This window comes from Camponotus floridanus, unplaced genomic scaffold (assembly GCF_003227725.1).
Source record: "Camponotus floridanus strain SB8 unplaced genomic scaffold, Cflo_v7.5 scaffold45, whole genome shotgun sequence".
Classification (NCBI taxonomy): domain Eukaryota; kingdom Metazoa; phylum Arthropoda; class Insecta; order Hymenoptera; family Formicidae; genus Camponotus; species Camponotus floridanus.
The window spans coordinates 794,351-815,922 of record NW_020229603.1 but is presented as its reverse complement, the minus strand read 5'-3'; the positions used below and the strand labels follow the sequence as shown (position 1 = coordinate 815,922).

Below are 21,572 nucleotides of genomic sequence, written 5' to 3'. Positions count from 1 at the left end.
ACACGTAATGCAATACGAGATAGCTTTTAAAAAAAACCTAAACAATTTATTAGTTTAATTTGCAAAAATGGCACTGACATTATTGCACAATCCATTTTTGCCAATTTGGGTTTCTAAAAAAAAAAAAAAATGTTTTTTTGCTGGAAAAATTATTTATTTCCCACGCAAAATTTATCGTCATTTATCGGCGACACGAAAAACCATGTTTGCAAGCAAGCATTGTGTGCAACCGCGTCCATCGATTGGCGAATTCGCACGAATTTGATAGATGTCATACACATGAACCAATCCGCCGGTTCAGCGAGCTATCATTAATTTCCAAAACGTATAAAAACGAGTGCGTGTTTATTAAATCTCGGTAAATATATTTTAATTTTTTCATCATAATTGACTGATCAAAATACAGACTGTATAATTATAAATTCAATTAATTATTTTCATCGTCAATTGATTGACAACTCTGATCAAGTATGATTAAAATTAAATCTTCCGAGGCAATACATTTACAGATACCTGGGAATTAAAGCTAACAATAAGACTCCAAAGGATGCCAAAGGAATTACACAGTTGAATGGAACTGCTCAGAGTGATTGACAGTCGGAGGCGACTATCGTTTTACCGGTCTATCTATTACGTCTCGTTACTCCTCGATAAATGTCGCGCATTAATTGATCGCGTATATCGACTAATGATTAATCGTACATCTCGACGTGCAATTGAATGGCTGGAACAATACTACTGATTGTTTCTACCAAAATTCCTAATTGATGCTGTATCCGGTTAATTCACATCGCGCGAATCGAGCGTTACAAGCACGACTGCATCGTTCATATGGGCGCATTCCAGTAATTGTACACATATAGACGCATGCACGCTCCTTCTCCGGATCATCCGCATTGCCCGTGATAGTTGACCAGTCTGGTTATCGATTACGGAATGTGAGTTCATTTCCTGTCACATTTCACGATTGAAAAGTAGCAATAAACGATAAATTCCCCATTGCGGTTTAATAGTGCCGCATATTTTCCATTCGCCGATAAATAATATCTAAAGATATATAAATTAAGATTCTTCGAAAATTGCCTGCATTTCGTAAAAAGATGCGTGCAATAAAAAAACATAGTATAGTCACATTGATAGAATATTTTCCATCAGAATAAGGAGGTCAGTCATTTAGCCACTTGAGTTTGCATATAAATAGTTCTTAATAACAAATATATGTATACACACATATATGCATACACACATTGAAGACCGTTTTATGATATCTAGTAAATGGCAGTGTTCGTCCTCTCGCATGAATGCATTAAGGTAATTGCATTGAGGTAATGTCTGCTTTTATGGCATTCGCGTATAACCGTGATTGCTGGATTATCAGCCGCTGTCAATTGTCGTGCGCTCATTTCCTAATGCATCTTTCCTTTCACATCAGACAAAACGCTTTGATGTGTAAAACATCTTCGACATGGTACACCGACACTGGTATTTCGATTAATTCATTTTTTTTTTGTGCAAATTTCGAGTCTCCGTATTATTTATTCGGAGATTCGCGAATCAGCTTACGATAAGGATTGCGGAAAACTTACGGAACTGCGACGTACACCAATTTCGGGTGCGGCTTCGTTCGTGAAAGCGTGGAGACGCATCCGCTGTGTCTCCTTAACGAGGTCAACGGAAGAGTTACTCTCATGGTTCCCGAGTCCCTTCGCGCCAGCCTGGGTGCGATTTCGTGAGGTATAACGAGGGCGTACTCATCCATTTTGAGAAACATCCGTTGCCTTCTCCCATCCAGCTTCCACCGGTATATTTATAAGTTTCCGTTCTCTCCCGTCACAGTAACATCTGAACCGGGATACAGAGATTTCCTCTGACCGTTATTTTTCTTCGATGATTTGCGTGAAGTGCGTTTACATCGAAGTTGCATAACACGATCGATTTTTCCAGGCACCACTGTTATTAGATTGTTTATCATTCTAACTGACTACTGCTGTAGCAGTTGGATAGCGTTGGATATAAATGACATTATTGATCGATCGATTAATCAACTTGATATTTACGATTGCATGCTGAAAGTAATTGTATTCCTTTATGAAATTTTTTTGATCGTCATTACACTTTCTTTTTATAATTAATTTGTTCATAAATATTTTCTAGAAATTCTTTCAAACATATTTGTAATGTAATGTTTGTATTATCATAAAAAAACATGGTTCTTTGGTACGAAAAAGACCACGGGAAACGCGTTCTTTGTTAGAAGATTCTTTATGACGTTGTTTGTAGAAGACTATTACATCGAGTACAAAAATAATAGAAAATAAATTCATATTATGGCTCACATCGCTTAAAGAGAAATGTAGCATATATCGCAGTTTTATTATTAAGTAATATTATCTTCGTGTCGAATATTTTCATAAAATAATTCCGAAAGAATTCCAGTATCTCGTATTAATTCGACAAAATTTAGTGCTTCAAATCCATTAGAGTTTCGTAAAAATGCTGACTATTATTCATTAAATACATACAAGCATTCTCCTAGGAACCAGTTTCATCCAAATCAGGCTTTCAATTTATCAATTTATCAATTAGAAATCTACTATGATAAAAAATCAAGCCGAATGTGCAAATTTATAAATTATGCGATAGTATAATAAATATATATAAACAAATATAGTATTATCAATAATTCAACTTTAATCTGACGTATTCTTCACAGCAAAGATCGCGCAAATTAATCTGCGATTCCTGAATTAACCAAGACATCAACCAAGATATCAACACTGACTATTATACATGCATCATTTGAGTCGCGAAATTTCCAAGAGCGCGTTCCACATTTTCTAGCCAATTTGAAACGTCTACAGCGGTTTTCCAGAGATAGCGAAGACTCGGCAATATCAGCGGTCATTCGAAAAATTGACTTCCAAGCTCCTTGCCAAGAGCCCCGAGAAGTCGTGAGCAAATGGTCACCGATATTGCTGCGATATCTCCGGGTAAACAGAGCGGGAAACGGATGCAACGTCAAGATGGGAATGCATCATTCATGAAGCGACACGAACATCGAGCAAGACGCGCGTTCAAGTCTTAATGGAATCTGTAAAGTTCGCGTAACGAGAATACGCGACGTTATCTTTTGAAGTAGGCGACAGTTTGTTACGGCTTGGATTCTCTCTCTCGCGTCTCGCCGAACGATTAATTCGCTTCGAGTATCTTATAACCGAGTCCTCGCTGACGAAGTCGATTTCTCTTAATAGTCTAATAAAGGCTACATTAACACAAGATTATAAATAGGCTTTCTAAAAGATGGAAACATAATTATGACATTTATTGTGTAAAACCATTTATGTAAATTTATATCCTCATCGATCATTTTTCTTCTGCTCAATATTATGATAAACTTTCTCATCATGTTTCTCAGAAATAGAAATAATTGGATAACATAAGATTCAGTTATCTTCAGTCAGCTTATATTTTTTATCTCGATCTTTTATCTCTGATATGATTAACAGGAATTTATTAATTAGATATTCTGATTCACTTTAATTGCCTCTCGAAAGACGTAAAGTGCTTGCTTAAAAAAGAAAAAAAAGGGAGGAGAAGAAAAATGAATTAACTTGAGATGCGAATGATGTCGAACATTTTTTCAATAATGGATCTCTCATCGTCTTTTCATCGTATCCTCTTAAAAGATAAAAATATAATACGATATACCGGATTTTATACTGAAAATATTTTATATAGTAAGAAATATTTTCCTCTCTCTTTCTTCTCTTTCACTTTCTTTCTCTCACACATTTCGAAACTATATCTAAAATTATTATGTAAGGACAAAGCTGTTAAATACATTGTTTTCCGCGAACAAAGGCTTCAGTCATTAATATGACACGTTAATTATCGCAACATGAAAGTTCGCGAGCGCTCGGTACAATATAAAATTAGTATACATCTTAATAAAAAATAAACAAGGATTGAAAATGAACAAAAAAGTATGTAAATGGCACATCCAGGAAAATATTTTATGCATCGTGCAAAAATAAAAAGATATGCTCTATCTGGATTAAATATGTAATGATGCTAGAAAGGTCGCGAGAAATTAATCGCTCTTTGAGATGATACATAAATGATGTAAATGAAAGATTCGAAGTACATTAAAATTACAAGCGTTAAAAGAGTGCACGAATGAATCTTGAGTGTATATATATATATATATATATATATATATATATATATATATATATATATCGTATGCATATAAAACGAAAATTTTCGAAATTATCATGCTGACTCGTTCGCGTTTCATTCTTATTAATGTAATGTTTAATATTGATCTGCCATTTTTATAATAATTTCAAGATATTATCATTATAATTTGTTTCCCAAAATGTAATAATCGAAGGAGAAAATTTATATAAATACGGATTTTTATAAATCAAAAAAGATAGAATTAAAAAAAAAAGTTTTTCTTTTCGAAACTAATAAAAAAGTGAGCTGATAGATGTACAGAAGTCAGCGTTCTTTTATTCCGTCCATAATACAAGTTAAGCTACCCCTTATAATTCTCTACAATATTTTCGCTTCGCATCGGGAGACTGCTATAACTTATTTATCGAGCTCAATTATACGAATCCTATAGATAAGTTTATTACAGGTCTCGTACTACGTGGCCAAATTCAATAAAGTTCCAAATTCAATGGCAGACAAGTTTAGCATGGATATCAATTAAAGACAGATATCAATCAATGAAATTGATTATTACGATATAAAATCGATTTATCAAAATGAATACCGTGATAACCGATCATTGCTCATCATTTATCATCATTGTTTTGAATATAAATTCCATCAATTTTATTTCCTTTTCTCCACACACATAATATATATTTGTAGTCGTATGAAAAATTATTAATCTCCAAAACGCAATAGTTATAATAATAATAAGAATAGTTATAAAATAATTAGAATCGTTGATATGTGTTCGAGATATAAATATAAATTACAATATATTTATAACGAATCTTTTTGAATAGATATAAAAAAACTGACAAAGTCGACAGAATGGAAGTCTCTCGGATTGTTTTCAATAATAAAAAAAGTCTTCTTCCTTTCACAATTATTGTTTTTTTCTATCATCGACAAATAATTTTCATCATTCTCTCAATATGTTTTCCCCATTTTATTTTTGATGTTTAAAAGAATCGAATTTTGCGTTTGCCTTTAAATACACAAAATTAAATGTGTTCCCTTTACTTCTCTCGTGATTACTACTTTCGGAAGATACATTATATATTTTTTATACTGTACACATATACTTCTTTTCGTAACAAAATTTGTGCTTAAAATATTTTTTCCAATAATGCAACTTTGATGTACACGCACTTATACGCAGGCAATACCTAACGAAATTTTGCTCGAATCTTTCGCACTCAATAAAGATGCATTACAGATTATATTCATCACTCTGCACTTACGATATGATTCGAGATCTCGTACGAGAAACCGTCACACATTCAACGATAGCTTGTCATTAAGTTGTTAAGCGTTTAAACCTTAATATGTCAATATTGGAGCACCGCTCACGTCACGTGCTAGCAAACGTCCAAGTTTATACGAGTGAATCGAGAACGCTCTACATCCCGGTCAGCTTTAATCGCGAATTAAATGGGCGCCATTCGCACGGAAATGACGTTTTGCATCATCCTGATACGGCGATCCCATGTCTCAAGGCCATCAAAAAACGTCGATATACCTCGAGTTAATCTTACTTCACCAAGACCGCGCCGACCTCGTCGGTCGCGTGCCGGACGCAAACTGACTCTTGCCATGCCGGTGTCTGTTGCTTATATATCCAGTATAGCTGCGCGCATCATGCTACAAAATCTGCCATCATTTTCGATGGACAAAATCGGGCGGTTGCGTACGCGTATATATATTTCTTCGTCTTGATTATTCAACGAGGATAGAAGCTGTCTTTCTAATCCGTATCTATACAAACTATTTTTTCTCTCTCTCTCTCTCTCTCTCTCTCTCTCTCTCTCGCCTACAAATTTTTTAAACAAGTTGAAGTAAATATTTTCTTAGCGAAAATTTAAACAGACGTCGACCCACCAAAAAAATTGCGTTCTCTCACAAATTTCTTTTTAATTCAATTTTAAATATTTTCGCAAATAATCTTCCAAAAAAATTGCGTTCTCTAACAATTTTCTTTTCAATTCAATTTTAAATATTTTCCCAAATAATCTTCCAATTAAAATTTCATTGAATATAATTTTTATTAAATGTAAAGAGAGAGAGGGAGAGAAAGAGAGAGTGCGCATAAGGTCTTGTCATAGACATTTAAATGACCTTAATTGAATAATCAATTATCAATCGATACATCACAAGAGACGAAATATAAAAAGAATTAAAGAGAATCAACCTTGATGGAATCGATGCATCTCACATCAATGTTATATATCTAGTGTTTTATTGCTGCAAATTTTATAAAAACATGGAAGCAGAATTAGCATGTTGTGCAAAGAAATGCTAAGAAATGGCTTTGCATGAATTATATAATCGTAATTTTACAAAAGATACAATAAAAAATATTGTAAATATTACATAAATCAAAAGATAAAAAATGACAGAAGCCAAACACAAATGATTTCACACTTATTTTATTAATTTTCTCACCCTCTTTCTTTCACTTTCTCTCTTAACAATGTGAAACATGTTCACCGTAAATTTCCTTGTACAAGAAAAGTGCAAAATAATTATTGCGGAATGAATATAAAAAGTAAAATTAATAAGTGTGGAATATGACGACAGATTCTTCATCTATATGCTTCATAATGACAAATACAATAGAGAGAACATGACAAACGGAACAATATACAATTTCATTTGTGACCGCATTATTTCGAATGAATAAAACGGTACGTTGATGTCGACCGTTGTCAGAAGAATAAAAGGATTATCAAAGACTGGACAAAAGAATAATACACTAAACTCTCAATTATATTTAATGCAGTTCTGGACTGAATCGTGTGAGGTGGAGGAGCTATGACGCTAAAAATTTATCATACAAAATAATATTTTGTACGTTAAATTTTATAAGTACAATATTTTTTCAATATAATATAATTATCAATTGTCGAGCCATTTTTATTATGTATCGTGATATTACGATACTATATAACAGTATCGTTATTTGATAAAATATCACAAATGAGCGAGAAACGTCGTGAAAATTTAATAAATCGAAATTGATAATCTCGATTTATATTTCATGCAAATTGAAGAATCATTCCGATTGAAAGAATGAAGGATAGAAAACCGAGTGACACAAGAGTCACAAGAAAAATCGATGCCTCGATTGATTTTGCATAATATGGAGTCGTCTCTTAGTCGTAATTAGTCGTAAAATGTACTGTATAATGTAATGACAAAAAGTAAAACTCGTACTTGTAATCGATGCAACATAATAACAAGTCGATAACAATATCATTATACGGAAAATCAAAAGCTCATACGCTCCAAAAGTACAAGAGAAACTGAAGTAGCGATTTATCGAACTCACATGTATAAGAATGTTTAATTGCACAAATAGTAAAATAAAAATAAATCACAATAATATGCAATAAATATTGCAATCGTTTTATACATCCAATTCTTTTTCACATTTTAGTAATTCGCAATAGAAACAAATTAATACTTTGCATCGTCGAATCGTTAAATTGTTCGTCAAATCGAATATTTCTTTGGTACATAAATAAACGATCTACATTTTCCAGTTAAATTGTAACCAGTCAGTTAAAATATTCAGCTAAATATGTTCACGAGAGTCATTAAGTCTCGCGTATATCATAGCAATTAGATAAAATGTACTGAATATGTAAGAGACGTCATTAGGTGTCTCGCACCATTAGATAATTAACATCGAATGCATCTGGTAATCGACCGTTTAATGCGAAGTTACTATATTTTTGGAAGTCGTGGAAAAAGAAATCGATGGCTGTCCTCAATTTTTAACCGATACGCACAACTACCGAAATAACGATCGATGCGTATGCAACTGAGACACGTTACGGCGTTATAAATTGCACCTGCGCCGCTGTAACTTTTACACTTATCTTATAAACTTGGCGTATAATATTATCTCACCAGTGTGTAAACCCCGCCGCGACTTCGCAATTTTATTAACGCCACGCTGTTTAATTTAATATGAACTTTTATAGTCCTAGTTTACCAGGTATTTATGAAGGCGTACGCGATTTTTATCGGTCGTAACGAAATATTGTGGCGATAAAAACGTGCAAGGGAGATGCAAAAGAAAAAAAATAAAAGAAAAAAATAGCTACTGGCTGTTAAATTTAACGGCGCTACTATAATCGAACAATTTTACTGCAAATTTCATATTCCATATAAAACGCGGCCGATGCGTTTCATGTTGATTTGTATAAAAGATTACTCGATATATGCATTTTGTTAAAATTAATTTATTAATATATTGCACACATATCCAAAATGTAGAACTTAATTGTCGCAATGCAAATGGAATCTATTTTTCTATTTGCAAAGCTTTTACAAACTATTCAGATATTTGACATGTGAGATACAGACACACGTGTACAAAAACATGTAGCATAAATACAAATTTATATCGTTGCAAATTTTTAACGAAAACTCATGCTGTAAATGTGCAAAAACACGCTTTTTAATCATCAATTTAACTTTTTCAAGTATATTTTGCCGTTTCGTTTTTTTCTTTCTTTCCTAGTTTTTTCCAAAATAAAATAATTCATTTTCACTGTAAATGTTCAAAAGTTCATATGCAATATCATAAATACTTTTCTCCGATTAATATTGCTAATATTTGCTAATAATGCATTGATTAAAGTCATTTCTACGTAAATTATCACGCGGAAATAAGACGCAATTTCACGATTATACATTAATTCGATGAATGCAGTATCGATCGTTGAATTCTGCTTACGTGCGAATACGAACTAGTCGACGACGGTCATCTCGTTTACATGGAAATCTCGAATTGGCATGCACCGGTTTCGAGGTGATATACGGTTAGGGGAAAAAACCGCTTTCAGGAAGACGTATCGGTGAGTGATGGATGATGAAAGACGGGCAAACAAAAATGCACCTAGATTTTCCATAACTAAGTCTTTGAAAAAAAAATGACGATAAGAATTTAAAATTGAATTTGAGCTATATTTATGTGCGCGATATAATTCTGTTTTTTTTTCTATTTTTCTGTCAATCGTTAAAAAAGAGAATAAATAGATATTAATTTCGCGCATATTTCATATTACTTTAATTTTAAATAAAAAGTATAAAATGTAACTCTTTCACGTGACGAAATTATACGTATTACATATCAAATACAATATTTTTATGCAATTAATAACAAGTAATTTCGTTAGAATGCTAAAATAAATGAACTAAATAAATTGTGAAAATTTGTGAAATTATATAATTTATACTTACAAAAAAATGTATTTACTTGTATATATGTCCATTTAAGCATTAATGAGCAGAAATATTCATAACGAAAAATACAAACAAAATAGTTAAAATGTTGCGTTGCGTTACGCAACTTTCAGTAAGTTAAATGTGAACTAGGTAACATAACTATATTTATATGGGTATTGATTTTTAATATAGTTTTATATATTTAAATCTTCTTTGATATAAAAGATATACAAATATTTTTCTTAAATTTAAGCTACAATCATATATTTCATATTTTTTATTTTTTACAAAAGTTTAGAAAAATCAAATCTAACAAAAATCTAAAACCTTTTTGTTTTTTTATTTTTGAAAATATTATCACAGAATCCGGTTATATTTTCCACTATAATATAAATGTAAGTTTATCTCTGTATTATCTCTGTTTTAATATAAGTTTAATGCAGTTTGTGTGTGTGTGTGAATGAATGCAAATATTATCAACGAATGTGTATGTGTGTGTGTGTCTGTGTGACGCATGAATTTTTGCCAAATGACCCAAGTAGAAATAAATCGTTTGCATAGAAAATTATGCATTGTGGAGAAGAAAAAGATTTGTCGAAGAAATCCGCTTTCCTTTTTCAGTTTTATCGCGATAAGATCAGGGAGAGGTCTTCGGCGTATGAAATCAAAACATGAGAAAATGGAAAATGGTTTTATCCAAAGTTCGCATCAATTTTAATTCAAGTTTTTCAAGATAATATTGAACTATTCGAAAAGCGCCTATGCTTCAAAGAAACTGCAAAAATAGTACTTTTTACATTTAGACACATTTATCTTCTCATTTAGTTATGCATTCTTTTGTTCTGTAATCTTTTCTGTTCATATAATCTTTTGCTATTTTTCACGCAAATTAAAGATTCTGGCTTCTTGAAACTTCAAAGATTTCTCGACAAACAAACTTGTCAAGATGCGGCACGCCAAAGGAATAATAAGAGATATGTAAATGAAGATATACATCCGCCAATAAACCGTATCGACAAACTACATCCCGATGAAGAATGAAGCTTTTTCCGTTACTTTGCGGCCGACAGAGGAACAAATAGCGGGCATTTGATCAATTTAAGGAGCAATTGGGATTTAGCGAGAACACCGATAAAACTTTAGGAAGCTGCAAGAAAAGCCGGAAGGATGAGAGGATGAGATCGATTTGCCACGGATACGTGTATCGGTTTTCCTTGATAGTGCTTGTAAAAAAAATGGTCTGATGTATCCTCATTCGACATGCGAGGCTGGTTTGCTCTCATCTGAATCGTCCCGACGGGTTTTCCACTAAATGCGCGATTAAACCAAGCGCCATTTGCCGGAGTCTCGCGAAATCGCGTGTAGTTCGTTAACGAGCATCAACTCGTATTAAGCCATTACACTCGTTGATCGTTGACGCCGTTTTTCCGCATGCATTTTATACGTGTGAAAGTGCACCACGCCACGGCAATGAAACTGAACAATAAAATCAACCTACACGTGTCGTTTGAATCATCGCGAGAGAAAAAAAACGATTTTACTCTTTGACTAGAAGAAAAATAAAAATTCTCTGTAGGATATATTTAAATGGCCATCTCTGCGATTTGTCACATCCGGGAGCAAAACGAAATCAAAGTCTCCATTTCGATAGATTGAACCCTATTTAAAAGCGCAGTATCGATCCCGAAAAAGGTAGCGTGTTGTGCGGTTGTTAAGGGTGTTTATCACCTACCCTTCAGGGTCGCCAGATTTGTGTCAAGAACTTCTCGCACGCTCGCAGATACGATATCCGAGTACGAGAATGTTATAAAAAAGACAATCGATGTACTTGCAGCGCGCCGTTTATGATGGCGTAAATGCAATATTATGCAAATGATCACTGTATGTAGATACAGAGCTTGACGTTGAAAATCCGGTTTTTTGCATCGAACAGATGCTCTCGGGACGATAATCCGGAAAATATTACGAGTGCGATCGAGAGTATGCAAATGTAATGACTCTCCGTTTCACACAAACCTGTGCAATAAAAAAACGCATCTACAGAACTACGTTTTCAGTATGTAAATTTTTTTCCTTTTAAATCCAACTTTATACTGTAATGCGCCAAGTCAGTTCTATTGTAATAAAATTATACATTGCACTCGATCGTATATATATTTATGGCGTATACATATGTAAATTGTATAAAACATTTCTCGATAGACTGTATTTTCAGATGAGAATTACAAATAATATGACTGAATGTGATTGGAGAGAAAAAAAAAACGAAGCGCCATGATAAAAAAATTCACGTATGATAACTCATAACGCTCAGTTTAATCACACAATGAGCGCTAATATTAATGCATTATTTCGCGACCCCGTCCAACTTTATTGGACAGTGGATGTTAATTGATTTTCATAGTGTAGTCGATAAGCTCTTCCGCAGCCACGAGAGTACATCGATTACATTAGCATCAGGGTAAAAAGGGATCGAGTTTAATAAACCTCAGTGGATATAATCTTAAAGCGGTATTAAAAGCGACTATGGCTTATCTCAATGAGCTCGCTTCGTAACATTTAAGAGCGATGCTGAAAAGAGGAGCGTGTGCGCACTTTTTCCATTGTACGTCTCTCCGGATTAATAGCAATTTTTTATACATAATATATTATTTTATACATAATACATTATACATAATATTTTTTCTACATAAAATATAGCAATATATATTTTTAAGTCACGTGGTATCGGCGCCTCGCATTTTTATTTTTCGATTATCCGTGAAATGAAGTCCCTCGAGTCCCTTCAATTAGTCACTCTCTGCACACGATACGATTCTTATCACATCCAGATCCGATCGATTCGCGACGTCGCATGCCACTCACCTCTTGTTTCGATCGACATAATAACGACGTGAGTGCCGTCGTGGACGGTGCCGTCTACGGTCAACGATGGTCAGACCGATCGTCGCCGTTTCCCTGGAGTTTCGCCTGGAATCCGCACGTTCCCGATCGTCCCGACTGTACAGGGAATCACATCTGCCTTCGGGCCCGATTTCCGATCGATCTCGCGATCTCGTTATCATCCAAATAAACGACGACACTGTGATCATCTTCGCACGTTTCTCTCGCTCTCGCGTGTCGACAGTCTTTCATCGAGGCGTAATAATTACGATAATTGTGATAATTCAGCGTCTCTCGAAACTATTCTCGTAGGTTCACTTCTCGCGACATCGATACGAACTCGGAAGAATAACACCCCACGGCGAATTTAAAAGAGACAACGTTCCATTTCTTCAGCCTCTTGCGCATGAATGTCATCTTGTGGCGCGAAGCGCCACCAAAAATAATGATCTCATTGGACTACATCATAATAGATAACAGAATCACAAGTTATTTTTTTTTGCAATCTATATTTTATTAAAACTTTTCGTCCATGAAATGCATGGATCTCTGCCGGTAAAGTTTTCCGAATGCATTACGTATATTCGATCTATTTTGGATAAACTTGTAGATTTCCTTTGGGATTCGAGTTGTTCTCTAAGAGAAATTTTTCGATATTTCGAAATTCTAGAATCTAGCAATTTTTCTTTCACTTGCATTCTACCTTATTCTACCTCACTCTTATTTATGGAACGTAATTTCGCCTGGATCGCAAATTATCGCATAAATTTAAAATGATTTTAATATTGTAACTTTAAAAAAATGTCTCTATTTCATATCAAGCATAATATATATTATATTATATATGCACCGATAAAAAAAATATAAAGAGAACAGCTATCTTGATTCTGATTAATAGATAGATATAATTAGAATTAATTTAATTAAAGCAGAGATAGTCATTGTGAGTCAAGTATTAAATTCAGTTTTAATTAGCCGCTCAAATCTCTAAAGACATAAAGGTATTAAATATAATAATAAATGTAATGAAAACAAGCTCATCAGAATCTTCTATTGCATTTCGCAATCTTGTTCCTCGGTATTTGAAAATTAACGTTTGTTTTCTTTATGTTACTAAATTTATTTCAAGCAGTATTTGTGCCAAGCTCGTGCATTTAAAATAAGCATAATTTATAAACAGCAACTGCATATGCGGTTTGTACGCATAAAAAGCGTACATTTAAGAAAATAATTATAATTCTTTTTATTCCATAAATCATAATCTCTAAAAAATACTCGACGTGATAATAATTTCTTGAATAATTTGAAGGATAAAATGTTGTCGGAGTATTACATTAATCTTTCCTTATAAATTTATAAATACGATGTTTTCTTCGAAATATTAATATTTGACAAAGAAGAAAATCTCGCAATCTCATGTAACACGCAACAAGAAATAGGCCACGTTATGTGACAAGCTTTACACTCCGCGAGAAACTGTCATATGGGTGTTGAACAAAGCTGACAACGCAATAATCCAACGTCATTTAAATTGATCCGCGTGCTACTTATTATGAGAGCCAGCCAATAACATATTATCCAAGAACAATATTTATTGTTTGAAAGTTGTCCACAGAGCTACGTGACGAGCTAGACGGAAATGCGTATCCATGAACAAGTTAACAAAAGGGAACATTCGTCTTTGAAGAATTACAAAGATATCGCGCAAATAATCGTCAAAGCTTTGCGTGATCAAGGTAAATTACGTGTATAACGTTTGTGGCAAAATGGGATAAATATTTATTTTCGATACGAGATAACGATAGATACGAGATAAAAGAATATACATTGAGGGAAAAAAAGAATCGCGCACAATTAAAAAAATAATTTTTCTGATACAAGATATTCCTTCAAACGAAACGACTACAGAACAATCTATATATAACGCGTGTCCTGTTATATTGGCGGACACAATAGAAATGTCGCCATGACATTTCTCTTATGACATTTCTTTTCTGCTATTATTGTGTTAACGAAACATCTACGAATAAAAGCGCGATATCATCGACAAAAGGGAAAATTAAAGTCCAACCTTGAAATTGTGTCAATGTAACAAATTTATAGTTTATTAATTAATTACTACACTTTTATAATAGTTTATTAATAGAATCTTCATTAGATATTTTATATATTTTATATTTTATATATTTTATATATATTTTATATATATTACATATTTTATATTTTATATTTTATATATTTTATAAATTTGGAATATAATTCGGTTTATACAATAATAATGCTTTTTAAAATCATGTTATTCCAAAAATTGTTTTGCAATAACCTAAAATTTGTCCAAATTAAATAATTTCCATTATAAATCAATAATTAAATGCCTGGACGCAGTATAAATGGCGTAAATATGCTGCACGTATATTTCTCTGACGCCATAACCATGAACGAATCTCTTGTCGCACGTCCCGATTCTTAGCATTTAAATTTATAATGCTCAACGAGTGTGCTCGAGTTTAATGGATCGTTAATAGATTGTTTTATCGCCTGCGAGATACAGGACGGCGTTACATGTTTTCTCTAATTATAATCTACATTTCTAACAATATATAAAATTTCTTCGATTGATGAGTAAAAATAAGACGCGCGTTGCGAGACAATAATTCCATTAAATATCTTTTGCACACAATTAATTTACACAATTAATTTACACCGATAGTTTTAACAGTATATTCATTCCTCTATTCGATATTATCATTCGTCATTACCTGCTGTTATCTAATCAAAATGTCATTAATAAACATAAGCGTGCCGTTATTTATATGCAAATTTGCAAAGATTGTTATTATAATTGTAAATTATTATAATGAAATTATAAAAAAATTAAATTATATGATTTAATAATGATGTAATAATGATGACTTCATTTTGTTAAACACAAAGTCGATTGAAAGTGAAGTAATTAACCTCGGCTGGTAGCTCGATTCTTTGTTTAACTGCGACCGACCATGACTTGTGTCGTAGACCGATGACGTCATTGCTCGAGTGTATAATGCTCGAGCGAAACTAAGCATATTATAAAAGCAACGCTTGTTGCTCTGACAAAATTAACATCAATATTCGATGTTTAATAAATATTTCATCCAGAAAATAAGATTGTAAAAGACATTTCCACAAGAAAAATTTTTAACAATACGACTTCTATCCGATATTCTATATGTTTATAAAATTAATACAACATTTATATGAAAATATTCTTTAAAAACAGAGAAAATAGAATGAAACAATACCGATGAAATTGAAAGATTGGAGAAAAGTCTCTTACTATTATGAACAAAAGAATGGCGATGAAACCACAATTTTTGGCTTGAACTTCATCGTACAAGAATATTCGCAATTACATTAAAATTCGTACAAAAGAAGTCAAACTAAAGCAAATGATTCGAAAATATATGCGGTCGAAAGTCGATAGAGTCCATTAAGAAAATAAGATTCTTTAGCACGACTCAACAAATATTTCGGTCGATTGACAATCGTTTAGAATGATTATGCGATGAAAAAATTGCATTTATGAAAAAAAAATTTTCTTACGTTGCACAAATGATCATGATGCACGGCACACTTGTATTAATCATCTGTAAATCGTATAAAATGTTTTTAAAAACGTTTTAAAACGTTCTCACGATTTTCGTATTTCCGAAAAAAGAAATGAGACGAATGAGAACTCGCATGAAATTTTACAAACGCGTTTCTGCAACTGATTTCTCAAACAGATCAATATACAACACATGATGAACAACCCTATCGTTAAAATAAACTTGAAATGGGTTAAATATAGGAAAATAAAACCTACAAGAAGAAAAACTCGCGCATTCATCTTTTTTTCTTCTGTTTCCGAGATTACAAATCAATCTTATATCACACGGGGATATATCCTGTTGATTTATCCACGTCACCGTTCGATGAATGAAATAAGCACCGCGATAACAATACTGAATCTTCAATGAATTTAATGATCAGTTGATAAAACGTATGTATATTCGAGAGAAATGCCGGATTTCCTGGCGTGCGTTCGAAATGTTCCGAATTAATGCGAACGTTATAAGTAATAAGGAAGCAACACGTATAAAGTAATTTAAAAAAATATTTCCATCATTATGATGATTGTTTGCATGAATATACGCAAGTTAATGTTTTATGACCTGTCATTAATGGATTTTAACAAGTAAAAATTTTATTTTATTTTTTAAATAATTCTAATACATTTTAATTAAAGCAACATATGGCTCGATTTAATTATTTGATTATTTAATTTAATTTTCTTATTCAATTATTTACTTATATTTATATATTTTTTAATTAATTTTTAATTAATTAATACTTTAATTAATTAACACTATACGATGTTGTATAGAAAGCTTTCGTTGTAAAATTAATTCGAAATTTCTCTAAAATTCAAAATCGAATTCCTAATACGCAAAATTGAATATTGAAAGTCTAATTATCATTTAGATAAGATCGAGGTGAATTAATAAGGTAACGCAAAGCGTAGTATTCGAATTGTAACGACAAAGAGGAAAGTACAAGACTGGAAACCTCGTTACGTGCTATAGCTATGCTTAAATTATTTACGCGGCTGCATGCACATGCACAATGTGGCGCAGGAAACGAAGTCGATCTCGCGATGGAAATATTATACCCGTCATAGATAGACGTGAAACGTACTCGCTTTTTATCGCTTTGTAATTTGACGAAAATGTATCGCGTTTGTCATAGATACTTATTTGAAAGTAATTTAAATATTTCACTATTGCCTTGCACTCTTACATCTGTCAACAGGTAAAATAACGATTTACAGAATTTTTCTACGTTTTTAGTGTTTCTTCCTTTATCAAATTTTGTTCCCGAATAAAATTATTATTTCATCAAATTTGTTCTTGAACGTCTTTGTCTTTATTTTTTGCATATTATAATAATTTTCCACTACACAATTCGATAAAACAATCTTATGTTTATCTCATATTTAAAAGAATAGACACAAAATGTTGATACCGATGCGCCAATAAATGAATCCGCGTGAAATTTTTCACGGCACGCACACCGATAAACCTGAATTAATAGCCGAGCAAAATGGGTAAAAGCATTTCGCGGCAGCTCGCACGTAGCTCTAGGAGCAATCGATAATCGTGTACCGTGCGATAATATCAACGGAAAACAGGAACTAAAGATTTGCGACGCACCATGAGAACCGGCTTTCGTCCTTGACGAGGATACCTGAATCTCGACGAGATTAAACGAGCGTCGCTCGGTCGGCAGAAACGACACAGCGGACATAATTAGACCACGTAACCACGTAACCGCGATTAATTAGCAACACAATCGCCGCGCGATACGGACGTGCCTGGCGCACGAGTTGGACGACGAGGCGGGGAAGAGAGAGAGGAGAATAAAGTCGCGCTCGCATCGCGTTCGCACGTCCACGTGAGTCGACGCCAACTAAAGTTGACGGCCGCGATTTCGTGGTCACGCGACGCGGACGCGCGCGCATTTCCGCGGCTGCGGCTGCGGCTGCGACGTTCCCGCGTCGTCGTCGTCGTCGTCGTCATCGTCGTCGTCGTTGCGCGAGAAAAATCGACGGATAAATTGACGCTTCGTATCCCTACCTCTTGTCACCGTCGTCATCGCCGTTATCATCGCGCGACCACGTGTCATACGAGGATGACAGAGATAAAATGCAAACGAAGACGCGAGCGATGCTCTCGTTTTGTCGTCGACCGATAGTTTACATTTCAACTAACGACTTTGGAATAACAATACAGCTTCCTAACATAACCGAGCTCCGATAGCAAGTCAACATTGGTAAGGCTCGATAGAAGGTTCTAAAACTAACGGCGCTAATGACTTTGATTACACTGGCAGCGAAGGTGAGATGCAAACACTTCAAGATTCCCTGTTTGCTTCTAGATTGATTAATGAGGAACGAAGAGACAAAATTATTCAACGTTTTGTTTGCTCGGTAAGAAAAATGCGATGGCATTTTTTAATTAATAATAACGAATGATATTAATCGAGGCACTCGTTGAATGTTTATTTCTAACTACATTATTCTCCGGCGACTACATTGTCTCTTCAATGTCAAAACACGCTCGAAAACTGAACTTTGCGACAACAAAGCTGTCGGAATCGAGGCGATCACAATACCGATACCGACCACCGTAATTCAAATACATAATTCCGCTTTGTCGGGTTACGAAACTTTTTTATCTAGACAGGTCATCAACCAGACATGCGCCGGCACCTTTTCCAACAATAACTGATTCATAACGAACCGTTGTATGGAAGAAAAAACATCTATGCTACATAGATCGAATAATATTTATTTTTCGTTCAATCGCGGAACATTGTGTTTAAAACTTTCATCCTTTTTAAGACATACCAAGATTAATTCTTTCCTAAGGATTAATTAAATCTTTCACGAAACAATCCCACGCTATCGCACAGAATCTACATCTGTCAGATCAGCATCATATTCGCCAAAATCTTCACGAAAATTGCACTAAAGAGACTTCACTGAAATGGAACCGTTAATTTCCTTTTCACTCTTCCGAGAAGAATCTCGAACGATTCCTTCGATTTAGAAATCACACAATCACGATTTGACTCGAAAATACGCGGTAAAGAAGAAGCTCGCTCGAACGAAACTGTCGAATGTCAAGTTCTTATCGGCGGGAATCAGCAAAGAGAAGGATCGATTATTATAATGTTTATGTTTATCTCTTCCGAGAGTGTTTACAGAACGGAAAGTTATGTTAACCATCGGCGTGCGATGTCCGCATCTGTAATTTACGATCGTCCTTGAGGTCAGACGACGGCTGACTTGTTATCGATCACTTTCACTTGAAGGTCCAGCCATGAGGAAAGATGAGATTATGAATTACCGTGATAAATGAAACTACGCCATACACATATATCATTGTCAAGTTATTTCTACGTTACTTCTACTACGATCACAGATGCTAATAAAAATTAAATTATATACATATATAATGGAATGAATATCGATATCATTTTTTCACCTATTCGGGAGTTTCTTTTTTAGAAGAAATTTAATTCTATATATTTTTTATTTTTTCTACATTTAATTCTATATTTCTTCCTTTGAGAAGAAATTTAAGTTTGTATTTTTTCATTACATGTCTTCAACATAAATATTTAAATTTTGATGAAAAAATTCAGCTATAAAGCTTCCAAATAAAATTCCAGTGAAAATTAATTTAATTCTTTTTTTTTACGAATATATAATAAAAGATTACTTGACAAAATAGCTTCGAGTTTGTTACATCAAATTAAAAAGAATAATTATTATTTCATTACTTTGGCATTTATTTAAAATCGAGTCGTTAAAGAATGCGTGTGTTTTCCATATATTTAAATATAATCTAACCAAATATGCAGAAATAGTTTCACAATCACGATGTGTAAAAACGCCACGTATGCAAATTACGCAATATGTTAAACATGGTTCGGGATGGTTGAAAAAAACTTGGAAACAACGAGGCGATGAAATTAATAACAATTTCAAAAATACAACATCTACAATATTTATCATTGGACTTTTATTGTTACGCGCCAAATATATCTGATTGTGAGTAGATATATCGTAAGTGACACGCTTTTAAAGCAGCTTTTCGGCTAACTTTTCTCATGTGTGTCGACTGGACATCAATTTAATACAACTCAAATTCTTCTTATCATCGTACATAAGCGATATAAAATAGCGAAAAAACAAATATATGTGAAAACACGTAAAAGAAATAACGCAATAATATCTCTAGAAAGTCTCTCGATTTAAAGCAACGCAATATTCGCATCACGCGGTTCGCACAATCAAATAAATCTCTGCCTTTGTTTGTTCAACAAATCAACAAATAGACGCGCGAGTAAACATTCAAATTAGCAAACGGTCGCAGATCAAATGTTCAATTTTACGTAACGGCTTGTCAATCCACTTGGAAGATCCGCTAAATTTTCTGGCAATATCCAAGGAAAAAGAATGGCAGCGTAGAAGTCTCTAATCCGATTAGAATATCTCCAAGGGTGACAGAACAAACAGCGAGGGATCTTCGCGCCTCCGGACGTAAATATGCGTTTTATGTCGCACGTCCCTCTCGCGTATGAGTCGATTTCTGTGCTCGTCCCCTTTTTCGTAAACTGTATGCACGATATCTCGTGTTGCTACGTATTCCGTGTGCGTGCGCACGTGTACGGTTAAAACCCGCTTTGTATATGTGTGTACAAATCAGATTTGATCGAACCCGACGATAGTTCGGCAAACATTCGAGCACCGCCAACGCGCAGACTTTTTAGTCCCTTTAAAAGGACGCGACGCGGGGGCATCGCACGATATTGGAACTGGTCGAATTTTAACCTCGTATTTCAACACGTTGTACTTTTTTTATAAATGCTATCGACAAATAATCTCTGCATTTATTAATTTTTGAGAGATATAAAAACGATCTTTTCTGCATTCATATTAAATTATGTAAAAAAATATTATACTTGCGTATTTTTCTAAAAGTTTTAATAGAAGTTTGAAAGTAAAGAAATTAAAAACATGAAATTATTCATTAGTAAAGTTCTTTTTCGACAAGCTGCATTTTGAAAATTTTGAAAACGAAAGAACTTTTAAAATCTAATACAGTGTAAAATCAATAATAGCATTGCTCTTGATTCAAGTGTTATCCTTTATATATATGTATTTATGTATGTATGTTAGTATTTTTTATATTTTTATATATTTTTTATATAATAAAATATAAAAAAAATTATACACACATCTATATAACAAAGATCACATAATAATTTCCGAGGATTATAATTTTACACAGAAAAACGAATACGATATATAAAAGAGTTATCGATTCGCTTGTGTAATTACAATTTTTAAGTAAAATTAAACTTAAATGTAAAAGTAAGTCTATTGACTATGCATCAGCTGTGTTTGTATGCATCTATTAACTATACAGACAATAAGATATTTTGAGCCTTGGAATTTATTCATGGCATTGACTTTTAGATATGAATATTGTATATTTTCACTTCAATATTAAAATGATACTCTAGAAAAATCTAGATTCATGTTTATACGATTTGTCGAAAATCTGTAAAATTCGCATATAACAGATATGTGCGTGTGCATATGTGTACGTGTGTGTGTATTATGCAAAACTACAAAGTAT

General features: G+C 33.4%; 1 protein-coding gene across 16 annotated transcripts in view; it reads right to left on the bottom strand.

Moving 5' to 3' along the window:
- The window catches only part of LOC105256745 (cAMP-specific 3',5'-cyclic phosphodiesterase), a 316,988-nt gene that overhangs the window by 64,145 nt on the left and 231,271 nt on the right, over positions 1-21,572 (bottom strand). The window contains exons 1-2 of one of the 16 annotated variants that reach the window (XM_020029214.1): positions 5,466-5,801; positions 1,587-1,842 (exon numbers count right to left, since the gene is read on the bottom strand). The exons of 13 other annotated variants lie outside the window; for them this stretch is intronic. In XM_020029214.1, coding sequence (XP_019884773.1) covers positions 1,587-1,771 — 185 coding nt within the window. In that variant the 5' untranslated portion in view covers positions 1,772-1,842; positions 5,466-5,801. Of the gene's footprint in view, positions 1-1,586; positions 1,858-5,465; positions 5,802-12,324; positions 12,345-21,572 lie in introns of those variants that run through there. 2 more of the 16 variants (XM_020029213.2, XM_020029215.2) reach the window with 2 other exon arrangements.